General features: G+C 38.2%; 1 protein-coding gene and 1 long non-coding RNA gene across 3 annotated transcripts in view; one reads left to right on the top strand and one right to left on the bottom strand.

Moving 5' to 3' along the window:
* The window catches only part of LOC112930921 (uncharacterized), a 53101-nt gene that overhangs the window by 27110 nt on the left and 2799 nt on the right, over positions 1-23192 (bottom strand). For both annotated transcript variants that reach the window (XR_012002846.1, XR_012002845.1), the window contains exons 2-3: positions 17234-17332; positions 6243-6334 (exon numbers count right to left, since the gene is read on the bottom strand). This is a non-coding gene — a long non-coding RNA (uncharacterized lncRNA). The remainder of the gene's footprint in view (positions 1-6242; positions 6335-17233; positions 17333-23192) is intronic.
* On the top strand, positions 18018-22204 carry FABP7 (fatty acid binding protein 7). The gene is made up of 4 exons (XM_026013401.2): positions 18018-18306; positions 18727-18899; positions 19557-19658; positions 21839-22204. Exons 1-4 carry the CDS (start codon positions 18234-18236, stop codon positions 21887-21889), a joined length of 399 nt encoding a protein of 132 aa, XP_025869186.1. The 5' UTR covers positions 18018-18233; the 3' UTR covers positions 21890-22204.

The following is a 23192-nucleotide window of genomic DNA, read 5'->3' as shown; positions in this document are numbered from 1 at the left end:
ATTGACTCATGTCCCAAAGTGTAACTTCTGAAACAAGAGATCCAGGGCCTTCAATGATGCTGTTGTTTTCTGTCTATATTTCTTAGCCCTTAGTGTCTGATGTATCAATGGTACATTGCCTCTTTGCCTCTGTCTCGCTTGATTTTTCACACTAGGACTAAATACGTGACTGACAAGAAAGCCACCAACAACCCCAGACTCCTAACTTGCACCTTAAATATCCCACCAGGGAAAGAGACTGGTGTTCCCCATTAGTTCCAGCAAATAATTTCTGGGATACTTTGGTCAGTCTGAGTGGAGATAAGCTCCTATCCTGAGCCTTTCAGCTTCTAGAAATGAGACACCGGGATGGGCGATGACTGATACGGGTTCTCCCCACTGTGGCAAGAACAAAGAGGCAAACACCTTATTTTCCTGAGTGTTAGAAATATTTTGTGATACTGCACACATTTTTTAAAGAACACATGACCATGGTGGTAACAGTGGAAGCTAAGTGATGATTAGTATTCTCTTTGTACTGGTGTGCGAGGGAACATTTCCCTATTAGTTAGGAAAAAGAAATACATGTCTGTCTTTAGGGACCTGGTGCTCCTAAATGCAGTAGCATGACTTATAACCCCACATATCCTCTCTCATGACTAACACCACAGAAGACCCAGGGAATCATTCTTTATGTGTACCATCCCCTAAAGCGTACAGGAAATGAAGGACTTGATGTGTATCATCCCCTAGAGCATATAGGAAATGAAGGACTTGAAATGAAGGGCAGCTCTGCCCAGCAGCCATGAATGTTTGTGGGCTCTTCCCTTGCTACCGTCAGAGACCAACGAAGCTTCCAGGGCAAGGGAAGATTTGAGCAGGAGAAACATTTAAGCCAAGAGAAAAAAACCCAAGTGACTGGTCAAATTTTTTTTTCTCACAGGTTAGCAAGCATGCAGTAGATGGTTGCATGACAAAAATATCATTTCCCATGATCCCAGACAGTACTATTGCTTCGTTTCATGCTGCGATTTGTGGTTCTAGGCTTAACCATGAATTGTAACAGCATTCACCACACTTGCACGTGGTGGAGGAATATTTCATAGCCTTGTGGAAATGTGTGGAGGAGCCTCATTTGATACGGGATTGGGAAGCTCTGAATGGAGAGCGTTCACCCACGGGCCCCTTGTTGCAGTTATTTACCCAACAGAAAGCAGCTTAGTTTACTACCCCAGGAGGAGGAAGGGAAATTCCGCGCCTTGCCCAGCAACAGCCCCGCCAATGAGGAACTGCTGCGTTTCAGCCAACAAGTTGCCACAATCTTGAACATTTGTCTGTCTCGTGCCAAACAGCCCCTCCTAAGCCCCCTTCTTTTCCTCTGTAAAAGGAAGCTCCTCTCCCTTGTTCTCTGGGCTTGCAGAGTTCACCATAATTTGCAGGTCCCAAATTGCGATTCCTCTAGTCCCTAATGAACTCACTTTGCTGGTAAAGTAACTGGCTGTTTTATTTTTAAGGTTGATAGTAGTAGGTGATTTATAGGACTTTTAGATACAACACACATCGTGGTGCCAACTCAATTAGATGGAAACCGAATGCTAGATTTCTGAGTGGTTTAAACGTTATTGACAGACGTAGCAAGATTTATGTATACCATATGTTGGCAAACCAAACTTCAATTAAAATATATATATATATAAAGAATATTGAGGGATCCCTGGGTGGCGCAGCAGTTTGGCGCCTGCCTTTGGCCCAGGGCACGATCCTGGAGACCCGGGATCGAATCCCACGTCAGGCTCCCGGTGCATGGAGCCTGCTTCTCCCTCTGCTTGTGTCTCTGCCTCTCTCTCTCTCTCTCTCTCTCTCTCTGTGACTATCATAAATAAATAAATTGAAAAAAGAATTAAAAAAAAAAAGAATATTGAGACTTATAAAAAAAGATTTATATGAATTCTAAAACTTAAGATGTTTAACATTAGTTAATTATGTTTAATGTGCATTAGTTTTTTGGCATTGGTTTTATACTTTTAACAGATAATGTTGGACATTTCAGAAGACAAGTGCTTGAAAACAAATAATTTTAATTTTTGCTTTTTGATGTACTTTTTAGTGAAACTGTTCAAGCTTTGTACATACTGAATATAATTACGTATTTTCTTTTAATCCTTTAGAATAATTGCTTCTGATGGAACACAAAATAGGTGAAAAGTCTTGGTTATTACAACCTGTATTTTGCTTAAATGAAGGCAAGAAAATAGGTTTATGGAATAATTATATAATAATTCATAAATTGTGCTTGTGTTTGTTACTCATTCATATGTTGGTAGCTCATTAACAGTGCAAACATGTGTAATAATAACTAAATTCTTTTCTTTTTGATATTTTGCCAACTGTCACCCTCATGAAATCGTAGAACCTAAATTTGACAATATGTGGGCCTCCGTTTTTACTCTTACTTTGGGAGGATGAACAGAGAAAAGAAGCTTGGTTTAAATCTGGGTGTTTGACAGAAATTTAAGGTGTTGATAAAAACAGCATTGAAATGATTTAGTCTAGGACAAGGCCCATAAGGAGAGAAAAATGAAGTCACGAAGTGGCTGATAAATAAGAGAATAAGGAAATAATGAAAGATGAGGTTTATGCTGAAGAGGAAACATGGTGGCATTTATTCTTTTTCTGGTTTGGGGTTTTGTTTGTTTTGTGTTTTTTTTTTTTTTTTTTTTGGTGCCAACTATACTATTACTTTGATTTGCCATTATCTGTTATATATAATACCTCATAATTAAAAATTCACACCACACATCTTCTCAGTGGGCTTAAATCTTTGTGTGAAAATGCAATTATATCATACATGTGTCCACACACATATATATGATTTTTCTGAGCAGTCTAGTCTACAAGGTATCCTAAAACTGATGTCGTCAATTCTACTTAATTTAAATTAATCGAGGATTTTTATTTTTGACCTCTGTGTGCCTTCTTCATCTGCAAAGTGGGTTTCACAATGGTTCCTACATCATAGGATTGTTTGTGAGAATTAAATATGTCATATATAAAAACTACATCGAATAGTGGCTGGTCTGTAGAAAGCTCCATATCTTGGCTACTACTATTATGACCTCCACCTTCATCCTTGCTGGTAGCCATGCTTTCCAGGTGATGAAGGGGGTGGGGGTGGGGGTTCCCATGGGGGCGTAGCATGGTGAGATACTTCTCGTCCCCAGTTTTCATCACAACGGATGGCAGTACCCTTGCTGAGAAGTCCTGTTCCTCTAAGGTTTCCACTCAGGTAACTACCACATCTTGGCTACAGGCCTTTCTGGTTTCCTTTCACACTTCGCTATTTCACACTTAGCTAGCACACCTCATCTCAGCATATTTAGCTCAGGAAAGTTCTGTGTCAGACACACCTAATTAGATAATGCAAATGGCTACTCTATTTTAACACTCCGCTCTGCTTGTGCATCAGAAGGACCCTAACGAAGCTTGCCCTCTCCTCTCCTCCACCTGAGAACTGAGGCAAAAACTCTGTCTTCAGATCCTTCCAAATATGGACAGGATTTCGTTCTGTGCTACACCTCAAGTCTCAGCCGCGGGGAAAGGGAGCTGGGCCTCCCCAGTGACTCCCTGGCTCCCAAGCTCTCTGGCTTCCATGCTCAGCTCCCATTCTCTCTCTCTCTCTCTCTCTCTCTCACCCCTCTGCCTCTGCTCAGGTCATCTTTATCTCCTAAGGGCCTTATAGAATCTGAAATCCAGGGAGGACTGGCTGTTGTTTAAACCTCTGTCTCCAAACTCAAATTCTTTGACTTCTATAACTAACTATCTACTGCCCACCCCAGGTCTTTCCACTACACCCCCATTCCCTGCTTCTCTCTGTGGAAAAATCTCCTCCCCTGTGACCTGGCTGAACTAGCGAGGTGATTTACTCATTCGATTGGGAGAAAGGCTAAAGAGTTGATGATCTACTTTTCAAAATACTCTATTTTGTTCTAGGAACTCTGTGTTCTGAGAAAGAAAATTGACTTCTCATTGAGGTGCGTTTGTCCCTGTCTGCAGTCTCAAAAAAAAAAAAAAAAAATTGGGGACATGGTTTTTCCATACAAGGTCTATTTCACAAGAGGAGTGACTTCCTCATCAGGCAATGAATCCCATGGGCATTCTGGCTGACATTTCCTCCCCGGCCTCCACGGTTAAGCCCAAATAGTGGCTTCCCTCAGTGAGCAACCCCCTTGCCAGTCACTTTAAAGGGGAATTTCCTCCTTCCAGTGCCAGCCTCGGCCACTCCCGTCCCCCTTTGGCCTCCTCAGAGGACAGTGATCATGACACAGGCTGAAGTTGTCCTTCATGAATCAGCTCAGGAGTGAAGAGCTGGCTCTGCTGATAGCGAGGGTGCTTTGTACACTTTGCTTAAGCCTCAGACACTTTTGAAAGTGAAAGGGGACGCCGGCTCTAATTGCACCAGGACAGTAGGTCTGAGCTGGATTAGTGTCTCTCCCTTCCAGTAAACCAAGCTTCTAGGGCACTCAGAGTTCACGAGGCCGCCAGTCTCCCCAGCAGGGTTCTCGCCCTCTCCACTCCCTCCACGTGGGGACAGGTTAGTCTTTGCCTCCAGTGTTCAGGTCAAGGAAACGTTGGTCGAGCTTCGAGCTTCCGCGGCATAGGGTCAGGGGTCCCTCTCTGATTTGTTGAGTCTCCTTCCTAAGCCTGTGTGGTCTTTGTGTCTTTGTTGTTTGTAGCTATGGTTTCTGAGTGTGAGCTAAGAACAAAATGCCATTTTTGCTTTTCCTAAAGGCAAAGAAAAAGAGAAGTGCCTCCTTCGGACAAATAAATCCTTAGCAGGTGTCCCATGACAGTTCTTTCTCTGGGACTAAGTGGTTCTCTCTGGCTTTATAGGGGAGTCCAAACTCCTTTCCCCGAGCCAGGTCTGTCTCCTGACACCTACCCCCAAGCCATTGCTTGATGGCACATCCACAAGGTACCTGGAGCTCTGTGCCTTGCTATGCTTTCATAGATAGGTTTGGCTCTAATATAGAGGAATGGGCTCTAATATAATGTTCACTCTTTCCTAGGTATTTTCCAGGGCTTTAGAAGATTGAATTTCTGTAGCAATTCAGAAGATTGTTGCCTCTTGTTTCTTTCCTTGCATACATTCCCATACACCTTCCTAGAACATTTGAAGGATTCAGTAACTTGTTCACACTCAGAGATTTATCCAAAATTAGTTTGACCTGGAGGTGGCCTCATTCTTACCCACCCATTCATTCCATCTCCCACCTCAAGAGGATCTGGTTCTGTACTGCATGTATTTGGCAAAGGGAGGCTCCTACGTATCATGGGTGCATACATAACAAGACTCAGGTGCATAAGAAATGCAACTTCACTTTTCTAAATTCAAACATAGCTTCAAACAGGAATTCCACAAAGCGCATCAAACCCTGATAATCTCAATTCACTCAAGGTTCAGTCTTAATTGATGAATGCATCCTCTTTCTCAGAGGAAAATCATGCAAGTGTCTTCTCATCTTCTCCCATCCAACTCACTGGATTCCCTGCCTCAGTGTCCACATGCCCTGCCTTCTATTTCAGCGAGAGAACTACCCCCCCACCAAGGCCAATCCTTCACCGCACTGTAGTTCTCAGATGCGTCTACCCTCTCAAGGGCTTCTCTCCAGGGACTCTACCCCTTTTCTTATTTCTCCCTGAGACCTTCAAAGAATTCAAAAGTTCAGCCTTTTTCAACTGAAAAGTGTTAGCTTTTTTTTTTTTTTTTTTTGGCTTTCCCCTTCTCTGTTCATCAGTGTTGACAATAGGTGCCTCGAAGTCTAGCTTCAAGCAGTGGCTCCAGCCAAAAGTCTTGTACTCTTTTTGGACACTGCCCTTGCTCTCATGTGGGACAGGGACCATCAGCACCAGATGCAGGGGGGATGAGTGCCAATGTCCAAAGACGACTGAGACCAAGACCCTGTGATACCACCTTCATGCCACTTCCTTCCTCACCTCTATCCTCTGGCACTTCCATTCCATCCTGTCTTCTCTTCGGATCTTGGGTGAAACCTCATAGGGAAAGTAGAAGAGGGAATCCTTGAACTGACTTAGTGTAGACCTAAAATGCCTTAATAATCACAGATTCTAATGAATTTGGAGAAGACTATAAAGTTTTCTGCACTTAGGTAAAAACGGGAAGTTGAGTTAGTAATCAAGTTCAGCTATAGGAAAAGAAAGACATAAGTTATTATTATTTCTAGGTCTAGACTACAAATTCATACCTGCTCTCTTTGAGGGTTCTCTCTCCTTATGTGACTTGTGGACACTCTTTCCCAATTGGTCTCTCAAGGAAGGTATGTGAATCCCAGTGAGTCTGCAAGATGATTAAGATTCCAGAAAAAATTATTAGTACTCTTATTTATATTTCATTTTATATAAAATGAGATTTGCATGAATCTTTACTTCTTTATATGTGGATTGATACGGGCCCTTCACACGGGCATAATGTCAGTCACTTGTCATGAGATGTCCTGAGGGAAGGGTGCATGTGGTAGTCTTGTGGTAGTACCATTTTTCATTCCATCTCAGATTACTGTAAATTACTGGCTTGAATGTGGACCCACTTAAGTGGATTCTCAAACAATGGTATCTAGTTTTATTTAAACTAAACATTACAAAATGGGAAAGTGTCTACAAAAATACTGAAGATTTAATACAATGATAATAATGTACAACATTATAACAAAAGAAATGAGTGCTGATAATGTGTTCTATTCCTCATGCAAGTTTTTCTAAGCCACAGTCTAAGATATGAATTAGGAGCATGTAAATTATTTTAACAAAAAACTTGGCTTGAAAAGTTCACAACTGCAAGAAGACCACTTGAAATGTGAATTTATATTCATTATTACTGAAGAGAACCCTCACCCTTGAGCGTATTTTTGGCCTCAAAATAGTAGCTAATGGTAATATGAAGCCATCTGCAATTATCAAGACAGTATACAAAAATGCTATTTATTTTGTTTCATCCCCTTCTCTTCAGTTCAAATTTTTATGTAAAATCCTATATTAGCATGGCATCAATTATGAATAAATTAATAAATTATATATGATAAGGACAAACATTTTTTAATGATGGGGTGAAAAGTAAAAAATATATTGAGACCATTGCTCAACAGGACAGCAATGAACAGGACTGCTTCTAAATCTTATAAATGGTAGAGCTCATGGTACTTTGAGAAGTTTCTTAAGCTCCCTTGGGACCAACATCATATTTTTTTTTCTACTTGGGTTTTTCCTTTATAAAGTTCTGAAGCAGGGCCATTAGCATCACATACTCAGAATGAGTCTTACACCTTTCCATTCACTCATTCATTCAAACATATTAATTAAGCGCATCCTATTCATATAGTGTAACAGGACAGAGTCCAGAAGTTCTTCCTAAAAAAATCTCCAAATCAAGTAACCAGAATTCTTGGCAACAATCCTAAATTGTATTTAGCTGCCATCTTTCCCCACAGGGTGTCTGCCAACTATGCAAATCAAATTATAGGAAGAGGTTTGGCATTGCTCAAGCTAAAAATCCAGACATGCAAATTAATTTTAGTTCATCCTTAGGTTAAAAAATGATTTCAAACAAAGGGCTATTTTTCTTTCTTCTCTCTTCCTATTTTTCTCCTTTCGATGTATTAAAATAATGTCACACTTGGCCAGAAGCATCCACTGTTGATCCGGGGTAAGCAGAGAATACAGGCTATGATAATAGCTAACATCCATTGAGTATGTCCTAAGCACTTTATTTGTATTAATTCATTTAATCCTTACAAGGACCATTTAACTATGACTCTGCCCATTTTAAAGAGAAACTGAAGCACAGAGCAATTAACTGATTTACTTAATTTTCTGTATAGTAAGGAGTAGAGGCAGGACTTTGCCTCTAACAGTCTGGCCAAAGAGCACATGATCTGAATCATTGCACAATGACACTATGTCTAGCCCACTTATGGTTCTTTGGACAGATGTCAATTTTTTCTTTCTCTTTTTTAAACATTTTTTTAAAAGATTTATCAAAAAAAAAAGATTTATTTATTTATTTATTTATTTATTTATTTATTTATTTAATTTATTTTAGGGAGAGCACTTGTAGAGGGTGGGAGGAGGGGCAAAGGGAGAGAGAAAATTTCAAGCAGACTTGCTGCTGAGCTTGGAGCCCAACATGGGTCTCAGTATCATGACCCTGAGAACATGATGTGAGCTGAAATCAAGAGCTGGACACTTAACTGACTCAGGCGCCCTTTTTTTTTTTTTTTTTTTACTTTATTCAGATATAATTCAAATGCAGCAAATGTACCCATTAAAGTGTACAGTTTGATAATTTTCTCAAATGTATATACCCCAGTATCCAACAGACTAAGATGGAGTATATTTTCATCATTTTAGGTTTCGTTACTTCCTCAGGCCCCTTTGCAAGAAATAATAATTGAAATTTTCATCTTTATAAAATGTCCCTCTTTATCCCTAGTAAGTTTTCTTGTCCTGTTCTACTATTTTGTCTCATAATAACACAATCACTTCAGCTTTCTTAGATTAGTATTTGCATGATATCTTTTCTATTGCTTTAAACATGTGACTATTTATTTATTTATTTATTTATTTAATTTATTGTGACTTTATATTTAAAATAAGCATTCTTAGAAAGTACATAGGGGAAAAGATCTGTATATATATTTAATTCTATCATGTCACTCTTTGTTTTCTATTTGTCCAGTCCCATTTGTTCTTTGTTACTTTTCTTCCTCTGCATTGGCCTTTTTTTGGGTTAATTGAAATTTTTTTTGGCATTTAATTTTTATAGCCACATTTAGCTTCTTAGGTATAATTCATTTTATTTTTAACTGTAAAAATATGGCTGAGAAATAGTTTCACATTAATTATTACATTGGTCAATTGAATAGCTAGCTTTTTTAAGTGGCTCTTTTTGAAAACAATAAATATCTTAATTTGTTATGACATTCTGATTTTATTTAAATAGTCACTCTCTTGTTACACTGTTTTATTATGTATTGTTATATCTTCTTTATCATATTTTGAGTCACATATAATGCTATTATATATTTTATATATACATAGTTATATATATTTTATATGTTATTATATTCAAAATGGATAAAATGAAAGTCACAAAATGCAAGAAATGAGAAAATGGAGGTTTTTGAGGGATGAGTCAGTAAATGTGGCTTCTTCAATGCACTACTTGTTTCAAAACTGATATGAACAATAAAGTGAGTCTTTGTTGGGCATTTTCCTTGATGATGACTAGGAATATTTTCTTGGCTATAAATACTTGAGATAACAGTGAGTTGAGCATGTATCTCTAGAATAACTTAAAAATGAGTGTTTTCGCTTTTTTGAGGTGATTAGCATATAGTTCCTCATTAAGTAAATAATCAAAATTTTAATAAAACTTGTTTTGAAACAAAATTTATGAGATTTCTGGGTTAAAGTTAGCTTTATTTACCAGAGAAACTCAAACACAGCTATTTAGTTCCTTTTCCCTTCCCCCAATTCTATCTGGGTGAGTGTATGAGGCTTTTATACAGTGATTATTAACATAAATAGGTCCAAGATCTTTTAACTTCTCTGACAGGGTTTCCATGAAGTTAAATTTTCAAACAGATCAACATAATGTAGAAGTACCAAAGAATCCTAGGACATTTAAGAAATAAATGATGATGATCTAGAGTGACATCATCATTTCTAGACCAAGATTCAGTTGGTAAAATTGTTAGGTAATTCATCTAAGGAAAAGTGTACAGAGAGTCAGTGGAAGAAACCCTGTGTTTTGAGCCTGGACTGTAATCTTTCAAAGTCAAAACAAGAAAATCTTCTCATAATAGGATTTTAATATAGGGCAACCAAAGATTATTATATTAATTTATTTAAGTACTGAATTTGAATAGATTTAAGATTAAAAGTGCTAATCCCTGGGTTATGGAGTTTTGCTTCATTTTGTCTTTGTTTTTACTATTTGTTCTATTGAAAGCTGTCTTGAAAGGAGTGAAAAGATTGAGGACACAGACTATATGTGGAAAGTAAACATTTTACTGAAAGAAGTGTCACACTTTTGGAAAAATGAAGCTAAAACCTATGGTCTCTACATGGAAAGACTACATAGAATAATGATTCAATCCTTACTTGACAAAATTTATAAATTTTAACTCAATTCTGATCTGTTAAAATTTTGAAAAGGAGATGTTCAAAGAAGCCGAAAGACTATCCTCTCCAAAAGAATCCCCAAGAATTACATCAATCTTTTATGTCCCATCACCCCTTTGATAAAAACTGCATGCTGACCCTTGACATTGAGTCAAAACAATGAATATTTTGTACATGCTTTTTTTTTTTTTTACCTGAACACACCCAACAGTTTCCCTTTAGAGAAGGGATGAATGTATGTATCTTTCCTATGAGTTGCAAGCCATTTCCTTAAAGTGTTTGCCATTGTTCCAAATTGGGATTTGATCTTGAGGATTCTGAAATACGTTTGGATAGCAAATCTTGATTTTGTCCCAGGGGCAAACGCAAGTTAACTAGGCTGTCAAGATGGATGTATTCCATCAGAATTTACTAATTTATAAGAGAAATAAAATTATAGAGTAAACTGGAGTCTCAAGTCCATTGCCTAATATAGTCTCTTCCTGCAGACAAGCAACACATGAAAATGGTATAATAAGAATGCCTGTTGATTGATTTTTCAAAGAAAACATGTCTTCTACATTCACATATAACGAAAGCAGAGTTGAATCCCAGCAGAGTTAAATTCCCATTTGAATCTCAGTTTTCAAACACTCTGTGACATTACTCTGTATTTATTTGGAATGTAAATGCGACAATGGAAGACTATGGTCAGCCATACCTCTTATAACATTTTCTGCATCTTTTCCTCAGATTGAATGTCTATTGGTTTTCCCCCTTATTTTTATATTTACTTATTTGAATTATATTTGATGAAAAAATATTGCTAGAGTTAAGAGTTTGGGTTCTATTTTCATTTATTATATCAAATGATGTGGTATTTTAATCTAAATACTGATGCTTGTAGTCAGGTATAGAAGGTTTTCCTCAATTATGATTTTGTTTATTCCATTTGTTTTGATGTCTATCTTAGTAATATCTGTAATAATTAGGTTGCATTTTCATTCTCTTCATATCTAACATTTCACCTTCACCATTCACAATGTCTCCCTGCGTTCTGGACATTCTCTTCAAACAATATTATTCTATTATCTCCTTGGTTGATATAATACCTTCTATTTAGTTATTAATTTCCTTAAGTCCTTTGATCACATTCAGCTTTGTTTGAAACTCAGTCTTTTCGTGGTTGTTTTCATGAGGCTACCTTTTTTATTTCAATCTGTTCTCTTCTTAAGGTTTCTTGCTCCTGTCTTAGAGAAGCCACTGCTACTTATTGATATGCCAGAAATATTTTTGTTTTTTTATTCTGTTTTTTTTGATAAATCATTTTTCAAGGATATACTCTTGTTCTCTGTCATCAGAATAATGACTCTACTCTTTTGTAGATATGCCGACAGATTTCATGCTTCGTTTGATTTTTACCTTCTGGTTTTCCTCTTTAAATAGAAAGAAATAATCATGCAGACTTGGCATTTGTTACAAACACTACGAGTAGTGGTTTGGGTTTGTTTTTTTAAACTAGTCTTGCTAACCAGATAGTAGCTGGTAGAACTTACCCCTCAGATGGAAGAGCTCTGTGAACCAGCTGCCTTAGCCGGAGGATAGGTTTAATGGGATCAGCTTCCAGTTGTGAAACAAGTGTGAAATGAGTTGGAATATTCTTTTGTCCTCACTTCTTAGTTCTCTGACACTTTTGGGTATTACATGCAGGAAAACTATCATATTCATCATTTACTGCTTACGTGGTTTTAGAGTATTTGTTCAAGATAATGGCACCTTGTATGTAGAAATCACACTTCTCGGGATGCAGTAGGCTAGCTGTTCCCAACCCTCCTCTAATGTCAAGGAAGGAGAAGGAAAGTGCAGGAAAAGGGGACAGAATTATAACAATCTAAAATGTAATGTTCCTGTCTGTGATAGCCAAGGAAATATGTCTTACTGGGTTTCTGATTGGCACAGACCTAACATCCCATAGCCAGGAGGCAGATGGTGGGGTAGATCAAAGATATTCTTGCTTTATTTTAGGCTTTAAAGGACACACTATTAGATGGCAGAAGGGCATATTACCCATCAGCATACCAATTCATAATAAAAGTAGTTAGAAAACCAGGAATTTAAGGGACCATCTTTACTATAAAATGAAATGATTTACAAAAATCCTGGAAATGACATAGTAAATAGATGAACATTAGAAGCATTACTTTAAAAATTAGGAATGAGACAATAATGCTTTTACCTTATATCTGGCTTTTAGTTGAACTTCTTAGCACAATACTATAAGAAAAATTATATCAGAGCAGAATAAGTTAAAATAGCATTATTTTTATATGCTATCATTATTTATTTAGAAAAAAATAACTATAGGTTGTTAAAAATAATAGGATAGTGTAGTGAGCAAGCTTCAAATCAGATGTTTCCCCAAATTAGCTATATTTTTATAAAATGGCAGCAAATCACCAAAAAATACAATTAAGAAGAAGATACTATTTTCAGTAGTTTCAGGGAGCCCCAGTTATCTAAGAATAAATCTATGTAACATATGTACAAAAGACTTCGAGGGAGGGGCTCCTGGGTGGCTCAGTCAGTTAAGCATCTGCCTTTGGCTCAGGTTATGCATGATCTCAGGGTCCCTGGGATTGAGTCCCACATCTGGCTCCCTGCTCAGGGGTGAGCCTCCTTCCTCCTCTCCCTTTGGCCCTTCCCCCTGCTCATGTGCATTCTCTCTCTCTCTCTCTCACTCTTGCTTTCTCTCAAAAAATAAATAAAATCTTTAAAAAAAAACCCCAAAACTGTTAGAGGGAAAGCTATGAAATATTATTACACAATATTGAAGGCTATATACATAAATATATATTAATAGATACACCATTTACATAAATAGGAAAATAATATCATAAAGGTGTCAATTCTTCCAAACTGATCTACAAAATAGATGTAATTCCATTTAAAAAACAGAATTTTTAATGGATGCAAATAGAATTTTAGTATATATATATAAATAAGGGCCATGAATAGTTAGGATATTTCCAACGAAGAATAAAAAGTTGAAGAGTCTTACTCTTCCAGATACTGGATTGTCACAAAGCTATAATAATTAAGATGGTTTAGGTAGAGGGATTAAGATAGTTTAGGTAGAAGGATTACAAAATTGATTAGTGGAATCAAATAGGATGCAGAGATTAACACATATATGGAACTTCAAAAATTACACAGGTGGAGTATATTTTGGGTCCCTTCTTCTCATGACATGTAAAAATATAGTCCCAAAAGTTAAACATTCAAATGTTAAAACTTTAAAAGTGTTGGCAGAAAATGTTGATAATTGTCTTCTGAACCTGGGGTAGGCTATTTTCCTAAATAAGGCAAAACACATTGAACATAAAATATTAATAAATTTTACAATATTAAAAGTAAGAACTATCAAAAGCTACATCAAAAGCTACATTTAAAAAAGTAAGCTGCGAATTTGTAGAAGATATTCATGACAACCGTAGTCTAAAACAATTAGGATCAAGAATATGCACAAACAACCTACATGATATTGGGCAGAGGATGAACAAATATGTCACAGAGGAAGAAACTATAGACCAATAAACACATGAAGAGGTGTCCATCCTCATTAGAGATTAGGAAAACACAAATCGAGACAAAATTGTCCTTTTATATGCATTGGATAGGCCAACTTAAAAAAAACCCTGTCAATACTAAGTGTTGGGGAAGATGTGAATCTACTTGTGGGAGCCTAAACTGGTGAATCCATTTTGGGAAAACATTTTGGTGTTCTCTTCAAAATTGAAGGTCAATGTATGGCCCAAGAATTTCAGGTCAAGCTATGTATGGTTGGCTCACTTTGATCAAGAACAATGTTAAAAATGTATTAATTCTCTCTGTTTTCTTAAGAAGAAAAAATTTCCATAAAGCAGGTGCCAGGAGATTGAACTCCACGTGGAGATTTTGCCAAGACCCCCAAAGCAGCTTTTCTTTCTTTGTTCCTTTTGTTTCACTAATAAAAAAAAAATCTTTATAATGGATTCTTGAAAGACCTTATTGTCATTAGTTAATACATAGAGGAAATAGCCCTGAAAGAGTGGTCAATTTATCACAGTATTTCCTTCTTAAAGCCTGTGGGTGCATTTGTATTATTAAAGCCATAGCAAAATCATAAATTGCTCACAAGTGTAGGAAAATTGGAAAAAATATGTATTAGTTGAATCATTTTTAGCACAACACAGTCTCCTCTCTATTCTTTCACTTTCTCTTCTATTAAAACTGTCAATAAGCTGAGCAAATAATCTATTATTTGAAAGCAAACAAGCTTAGATATAAATCTAATACATCTTAAATAATTAAAAATGGTAACATTAAATGTGTCAGTTTACAGAGTTATAACATCATCAAGTGGCTTTTCCTTAAATTTCTACTATAGACACGTGTATAGCAACATTCTCTTGCTTCACACTGAATTAATACACAACCAAAAAAATTATCTCTAAATTGCTGGGTCTTTATGATTTATATAAGGTATGAAAAGAATCAGAATTACAGAACATATGCTTTAAGTTAAAATTAGTATGTCATCAGAAGCTTATATCTTATATAAAGAGTGGAAGAAATAAATGAGTATGGATGAATAATTTCAGCACTATGATCTATAAAGGGCTAAGGTGAATATGTATGTATAATACATGGGCCTTGCTTTCAATGATCTTACATTCTTGGACGATGAAAAAGAAATGGTTTATTTGTATTTTAGAGTAATATTTAAACATTCTATGAACTTTAACATGTTTTATTAAATGGGATGTATAGGAATATTTTGATGTTACAAAATAACTTGGTCTAAGAACCTTTACCATAAGATAGTTTGCATAATGGATTAGTCATTTAGATTTAGCAAAAAAAAAAAAAAAAAAGAGTTTATGAAAAGGTCATAGATGGGGCTAGCTGTAGGGAGTTGGTTCAAAGGCCCAGTTGGTGTCGAAAGCGTCTGGCCATATATGCTTTGCTTTCTGTGGGTTGGTTTCTTTGCAGGCTTTTTCATAGTGGCCTCTGGCATCTTTAGTCATGTCAGTATAATACCAAGTCCAAGTTAGTCCCTGGCCCAAGTTTAGGGGATTCCAGACCAGCGTCTGCCTGCCTACCTCACCAGATCTGTGCTAGTGCTCAGGCCTGCAGGGAACCATAGGATGACCTGTTGGGAAAGGGTGCAGGCCTAGGCTATGAGTCCTAGCTGGGATGCTGGTCAGACTGCAGGCACCATTGGATCTATAACTTTTATTGTTTAGACATAATGGCATGTCAACCTCCCTTTGAATTCTAAGTCTGAGTCCTATAAATGTTAGGGGCAGGCCAGGTATAGGAAATGTTAGAAATTTCGTCTAACCTGAGGGTGGGAGAAAGTCATGTGAAGTCAGGAGAGGAACAAGATAAGATTTAGATTCTTTAAGATGGCTTGACTGTGCTATATTCAGCATAAAATCGGCTGCACATATTCAATGTATATACCTGATAAATTTTTTACACCCATGAAACCATTATCACAATCAAAACAATGAAGAAAATGAGGAAACAAATGCTTTTTTGTCTAGAATATATAGAGGACTCTATAATTCAGTAGCACTAAGACAAACAACCCAGTTAAAAATGGACAAAAGATTTGAACAGTCACTTCACCAAAGAAGATATACAAATAGCAGAGAAGCCCATGAAAAGAGTCTAAACACCATTTGTCACTAGGAAGATGCAGATTCGTATTTTAAGAGGTCATTCAGGCTCCAGTGTAGGGAAAGAATTGGAAATCAGGCATGGCTGAAGGAAGAACTGTTGAGATGCTGTTGCCATAGTGACGTAGGAATGATGGTAGGGTTTGAAGCCTAAAGCCAAGAAAGAATTCTTGAGACGATTTTGGTGCAAAAGGTGGTTTTATTAAGACATGGGGACAGGACTCTTGGGCAGGAAGAGCTGCAGCAAGGTCCTGAGGAGGGGCCCATTAGATACTTTCAAATTGGGAGGGGGTTATGCGTAATGTAACTTTTTAAGGAATTTTGGAAGCAGGGTTTCCGGGATCCTGAGGGAGCTAGCTATTGTTAGGAAAAGGTCATTTATTACTGTTTAGTAAAAATAGTCATGAAACCCTTCAGATATGTGTCGGTGGGTCATATGCTTGGGGGATGACTGCCAACATGTGAGATAAAGGAAGTTTCCAAAGGAATTTTTAATTGTTAAATTAAATTTACAGAATCTGGAGCTCAGGCTTTAACCTCTTGCCCTTAGCAAAATATTAACATGGAGGCAAAGCTGGGTTTCTGGAGGAAGGTCACTCTGCCTATTTCAAGGACGTGTCAAGGGGCTGTAAAGAATAAGGAAATTTAATAGTTTTTCTCCTGCCTTTGCTTCCCACATGAACAGGACTAGTAAAAGACGGTGCCTGCTTGACTGAAGATGATGGTTGTAGAGACAGAAGGTGGATGACAACTGCACAAATATTCAGGAAGCAAAGTAGATAGGCCTTGACACTGACTTTGGTTTTAGGGAATAAAGTGTTAGAAATGATTCCAGGTTTTCTGGTTTGTGCAGTGGGGTGGCTGATGGGGCCATTCACAAACATGGTGAAAACTAGAGAAAGACCAGGTATGGGGAAAGATTAAATTTCTGCTAAATGAGCACTTTTGAGAGATCTTTGAGGCATCAGAGTCTTGGAGCTGGCAGTGGAACAAGATGTGTTCTGAGCTTTGTCTCTTGTATTTGACGGTGGGCTGAGGTTTAAATGCAGGGAGACAGAAGGGAGCAGGAATTGCCAAATCAGATCCCCCTGATTCATCCCTTTGAAAACCAGGGAATCTATTTTTCATGGGGAGTCTGCATTAAGGAAAACAGGAAGAACCTCTGGGGGAAGGGGAGTTGCAGAGACCTCTCCGCTAAACACTCTACTTAGAACTCTTGAGGTGTGTTGCTATTTGGGGGGGGGGACCCTGAATCAGAACAAGTACAGCCAAAACTCTTCTGATTTCCATCGCTCCTCCAATTCCTGCCCTACCCGCGTTGGTTAACTCCCAACTGAGATACGGATGGTACTTACATAGACGTGGCCTCAGGAAATCAAAAGGTCCTACCGTGCAGGTCATTCAAAAATCTTATTAAATCACGTTATGTTGTTTTTCCACATGGATTCTATAATCTGTTGGAGAGAAAGAGAAAGAGAAAAAAAGAGCATTTCTTTACTTTGAACCTCATTAGTGAATCCTAACCATACTCCTCCTTCGGTCCATTTTCCATTTCAGTCTGGCTCTCGGATTCTTAGAAAGGACAATGGATCTTTAAATTCACCCAGTTTGCATTGGGAAGAGGCCAAAGTTAGTTAGTATCCCATTGATACTCAGAGTAGCCTTCTAGCTGCACAATCCAGGGAAGGCATTTCTACCCCCCCACCCCCCCTTTCCTCGTTTGGCATATTCTAGCTTGTGTTTTGCCCTCCCTGTAAATATGAGAGAAAAGAAAAGACACTATTCAGCCTCCTTTGTCTGAAAAGCCTGGCATCTCAATGGTTTTCCTTAAAGGGGGTCCTCATTTGTAACCCACTTTGCCACGAACGGAAATCAATCTGAATGTCCTATTGTGCATCTTTTTCTTCCTGCACAGTCTGGCATCGCCTTTGCCAAGTTCTCGAGCTGAACCTAAAAGACCCTCTCTCATTTCCCCCATGCCCTGCCTCCAGCCCCATTGAATCCTTGCAGAGCTTTCTCAGCAGCAGGGCTGTAGAGGGGGATAGGGAGGAGCTCGCCCTACTCTGCTAACCCAGTGGCCTGAGCCAATCACCGAGCGGATTGGAACCTCGCTTGAGCCCCCCTTCCCACCCTCCACCCCCCTTCCCCAGGGCGACAGCCTCCTGAGAAAGGCGGACACGGGGAGGGTGTGTTTGCCATTCAAATCCTTGGCTTTCTGCCTGCTTCAGCTCCAAATAAGAAGGCGGGAGCTGCTGTGGGGTGCAAAGGGGTCTTGGGCATTGCAGTAGCAAGAAGACCCAGAGGTCCCCCCTCCTGTCTCTTGAACGGCCATCGGGGCTACCGGAGAGGGCAAGGATGGTGGAGGCTTTCTGTGCTACCTGGAAGCTGACCGACAGCCAGAACTTTGATGAGTACATGAAGGCTCTAGGTAGGTAGAGAGAGGGGGGCTGTGCTCCTCTTAACCTGCAGCTTCTGTAGCTCCCACTAGATGGGCAAGTGGCCAGGACACATCCCACTGCCATCATCAAATGCTGGCCTCTGCGCTTCCCACAGGGGGGTTTTCAGGAGGCCTTCCCCTGCCTTCCTGCCCAGGGCTGAATAATGGAGCCACTACTCTGTGCAGGAGGCCAAGCTTCTCTACCTTTGTGTTTTCTCTCCTCTTATCGCTGTGCATCAAGTTAAGCACCCGCAAGTCCTTACAGCTCAGGGGCTGCAGGTTCTGATTCAGGGGCTGAACGTGTCCTACTGACACTGAGGCTCGGCGGGGCCTGGATTCCAGGATAGGAAAGCCGAGTCCTGCCCCCCGAGTTATTTTGGAAGATGCCAGCTAACGGTGTTGCTTTTTCAGGTGTGGGCTTTGCCACCAGGCAGGTGGGAAATGTGACCAAACCAACCGTGATCATCGGTCAGGAGGGGGACAAAGTGGTGATCAGAACTCAGTGCACGTTCAAGAACACAGAGATTAGTTTCCACCTGGGAGAGGAGTTTGATGAAACCACTGCAGATGACAGAAACTGTAAGGTAAGGAGCTGCTCCTTCTCTGGGCTGGGGATGGGGAGCAGGGAGTAAAAGAGAGGTTCCTGACATCTCTCTTTGTTAGACGATGGGATGGGAAGGAGAGAATGTTCTGGGCACGTCAATTCAGGGAGGATGCCAGGATTCATTTTGCATTCTAGTGCACACATGTTGTGTTCTGAACAGTGGGTACTGGCTGTCGCTCAAATCTCAAATCTCTTTGTCTCTCACTATATATATATATATTTTTTTTTCATATCTGTATTTCAGAAAGTAACAGTGTTCATTTAAAAACAAATATTGCATTTTGTTTATTAGTCTCTCCGATGGCCTCAGATTGATCAGTTTTGCCTCCTCATAAAGCTTTGTTTAAAGAGTCGAGTGACTGGTCTGAGAGTACTTGTTCAGGATTCTCATTCCTAATAGATGACGTTTTTGCATTTAGATGCACCTATTTCAATGAAATGTTAAATTAATAGAGTTTATATAACAATGACTCTACAAGCAACAGAGGATATGATACTAATAAGTGCTAATGGGATAATCAGTTGATCGCCATGTATTCAATTATGTAACTCCTTCAAAAACCACTTCACTTGAGTTTCATATCAGAAATCTAACCTGGACCTTTTGCTATGTTCTGCATTTTGTTGTCGGTCTCAGTCTGTTGTTAGCCTGGATGGGGACAAACTTGTTCATGTACAGAAGTGGGATGGCAAAGAAACAAATTTTGTAAGAGAAATTAAGGATGGCAAAATGGTTATGGTAAGTAATGGCAATCCCCACTCTGTTCCCTCTTGCTGTGCACTCCCTGCTCCCACTTCCCATCTCCTTCTTTAATAACATTAAATTTGCAGCAAGACTCTCTGACCTAGGCTAAAACAGAAGAAATTAAAAATGTCCTAGCTAACTATACTCAGCTCTCTGCTTCTTTAATTATAGAAAAAAAAAAAGGAAAATACTATGCTGCATAGTTTTTAAAAGTTGCCATTGACTAAGCTAAAAGTGTCAAAAGAATTGGTGCAGGATTACTCTGAATGTCTGAACCTCAAATGAAATCTAAATATAAAAATATTCATGGGGAGCTTGGGTGGTTCAGTTGGCTGAGCGTCCGACTCCTGGTTTCAGCTCAGGTCAGGGTCCTGAGATTGAGCCTCACGAAGGGCTCTGTGCTTAGCTCCAAGTGTGATTCTCTCCCTCTCCCTCTGCTCCTCTTCCCTCTCATGCTCTCTCTCTTTCTCAAATAAATAAATAAATAAATAAAATCTCTAAAAAAATTCATGGAAATATATAAGAGGGAGTGATACAGCTCTAAGAATATTGAGCTTACTGAATATCAGAGAAATTACAGCTGCTGTAATAAATAAGAGATTTTTAAACATTTTATATTTTAGTTCATAAAAGTTCTCTAAGTTCAGTGCAGATAATTTAGGCTATAGCAGAAAAGTGTAGTTTCTCCTTAGGGGAACCATCTTAATGTTACTTCTTTCCAGTCTTTCTTTTGATGCATAGGTTGCCTTGTAAATATGACTGTTCAATACTGGTAGTCGTGCAAAAACTATATGATATAAAAATTAAACTCCAGGGACGCCTGGGTGGCTCAGCGGTTGAGCGGTTGAGCGTCTTCCTTTGACTCAGGGTGTGATCCCAGGGTCCTGGGATGAGTCCCACATCGGGCTCCCCAGAGGGAGCCTGCATCTCCCTCTGCCTATGTCTCTGCCTCTCTCTGTGTCTCTCATGAATAAATACACAAAATCTTAAAAAAACAACAACTCTAATGGTGGGGTAGCATCATAAACAGGGGAAAATTTTATGTTTTAATCTAACATCCAGGCACCTTTTTGTAACTGAGTAATGGTATTTTGATGACAGAGAGATAGTCAAATATAGCATTTTGGGTTTTTTTGGGGGGGGGGATTGATTTGCATATTCCTTCTAGGATAATGGACAAAGGGTTTTTTTGTTTTTGTGATTTAAGGAAATGGATTTGTTTTTTTTGTTTTTTCTCTTCTATCGGCTGCAATCAGCATTGTTCTAGATTAAGACACAGGGCTTACATTATTCATGGTTCTTTTCATGGGTGCAAGTGGGATGGGGAACAGAGAGTCAGTTTTCCCTTTTTGTGAACAAATATTTGCCCACTTATTTTTGCACTGATCATCGAAAGAAAGGATTTATTTATTGAAGATTCAATCTGAGATTCTCCTTTATGCTTTTATCTCCATTTTTCCCCCCTGAATACAGGACACTGGTAGCTCAGCTTTGGCATGCATGACTGGTCAGTCAAGGCTGAGTTCAAAAAAGATTAAAGCAAGATGACAAGAGCACGCTATATTCTTGAAAGTCAAGTCAATACATGAAAATAATGGACACTAAACCCCCCTCCTAGGTTTGGTAAAGAGGATTTATGCAATTCTTCCAGTGAGATTTGACATAAAAGTCCATGTTCCATATTACACCTGCCTAGACACCTAGGTTCACATCAGCTAAAGTTCACACCGGCCAAAGCATTTGTATGACTTTGAAACAAGTCATTCCAAATACCCTTTGCTAAAATGATTTCGATTTTCTAAAAAGTCTTCAAAATGTATCTATTACGAAAACCTACTATAAATTCCATTCACTTTCAAAGCAGATGGCTATTTTGCTCCATCACCTCCTCGATAATTTAAGGCAAAGGAATTCTTTGGACCTGAATCTACTTAATCTCAGTGTTTTGCTTCATTTTCCTTTTAGAGACATGAACGATGTATACATGGCATTCACTCAATAAATTAAAAAAAGTTTCTTTCCTTTTTAAGAACTGAAGAGCTTATGCAGCATTTAGTGTCTGTAAATTACATCATGCTTTTGCATAATATGTAAATTATATATGATAATCTTTAGACATTTCAGCTTCTGTTATTCTTGTGTAAAAAGATTTGATTATTTTTTGCATCTTCCAGACTCTTACTTTTGGTGATGTGGTTGCTGTTCGCCAGTATGAGAAGGCATAGAAAGGCTCCTGATCTGGGGTTGGAAAAGCTCTACAGTTTTTCTGTTTACTCAAGTCTCAGTGTTATCCTATTACAGCATGGTGATCACTAACTAGAAGGTTATCTTTGACGTGGAGGTGGAAAATGGTGCTTTAAAAACTTGTCTTAAAAACTTTTTACTGCCACTAGCCCAATTTTGATCTGCAAATCTATAATGTTTTATAATTCATATTAAAAATTTTAGGCCACATTTTAAAAATAAAGAAATGAATACATTTTATAATTTCCCTTGGAATGCAAATCAAATTGGAATAAAAATCTTACACCCATAAGAAATTTTGTCTTTGTTTTTAATATTACTAATCTGGCCTGGAATTATACATTGGGAGGTTTTAGACAGAATAACCTTTCTTATTGTCTAAAGCAAAGGTGGAAAAGTAAGCGCTTTGTTTAAAATACTAATTAAAAAGAAATAAGCAGAAGCCTGAGGAAAAGTGGAAATGCCACAGATTTGGTTGAGACTTGCGTAGAGAATTTGTGACAATTAAATTCATTGGTAAGAACCCAAAGGAGCCTTGTAATGGTGGCTTGGGCTGCTATTAGGAACATGTAGGCTGATAAAGCAAAATAATATACATGAAAATGTCTTATTAAAAGGTAAATATAGTCAAAACATTACAAAATCAAAATGTCATATAATTCAAGTTTCGTATTGAAAGGTAATAGGAAAAGAAAGTCAATTTTATCCTGGATTATAAGATGTGTCTCCAGACAAGTACGTTGAACTGAACTATCAGTGAAGTCAGTGAGAGTACTAAAATGGAGTGTGCATAAAAAGTGCATTAAGGCATTCAAATTCCTTTTTTTGTGTGTGTGTGTGTTGGGGGGGGCATTCTTGGAACTGAGTTGACCAAGGGAAGATAAATATCTATTTGTAGCCTATTAGTGTTTGCCTTTGTAAGTAGACACTAACAACTGTTATCTGTATTTCATTGTTTACAAAATGCTTTTTATCCATTTTCCCAAACCAACAATATGAAGGCAGATAGTAGTATTTTTATTTTGCTGAAGGGGAAATTGAATATTGGGTTTACATGTCCACATTCTCATAATTAGTAACAATACTGTAAACTTTGTGATTTTTCCTTTCATTTATTCTCAAAAATTGACATTTCAGCTTAAATATTGCTTGGGTGGGGGGGCGGCAAGATCTTAGGGTTTTTTTGTTTGTTTTTTTTTTTTTTTACAGTATAGTCACTTGAATACAAAGAGAGGAAAACCAGATCAGAGCCTAAAGTCAAATGAGATGATGACATATCTATGA

This window comes from Vulpes vulpes, chromosome 1 (assembly GCF_048418805.1).
Source record: "Vulpes vulpes isolate BD-2025 chromosome 1, VulVul3, whole genome shotgun sequence".
Lineage (NCBI taxonomy): Eukaryota > Metazoa > Chordata > Mammalia > Carnivora > Canidae > Vulpes > Vulpes vulpes.
This window is presented reverse-complemented; position numbering and strand designations above follow the sequence as displayed.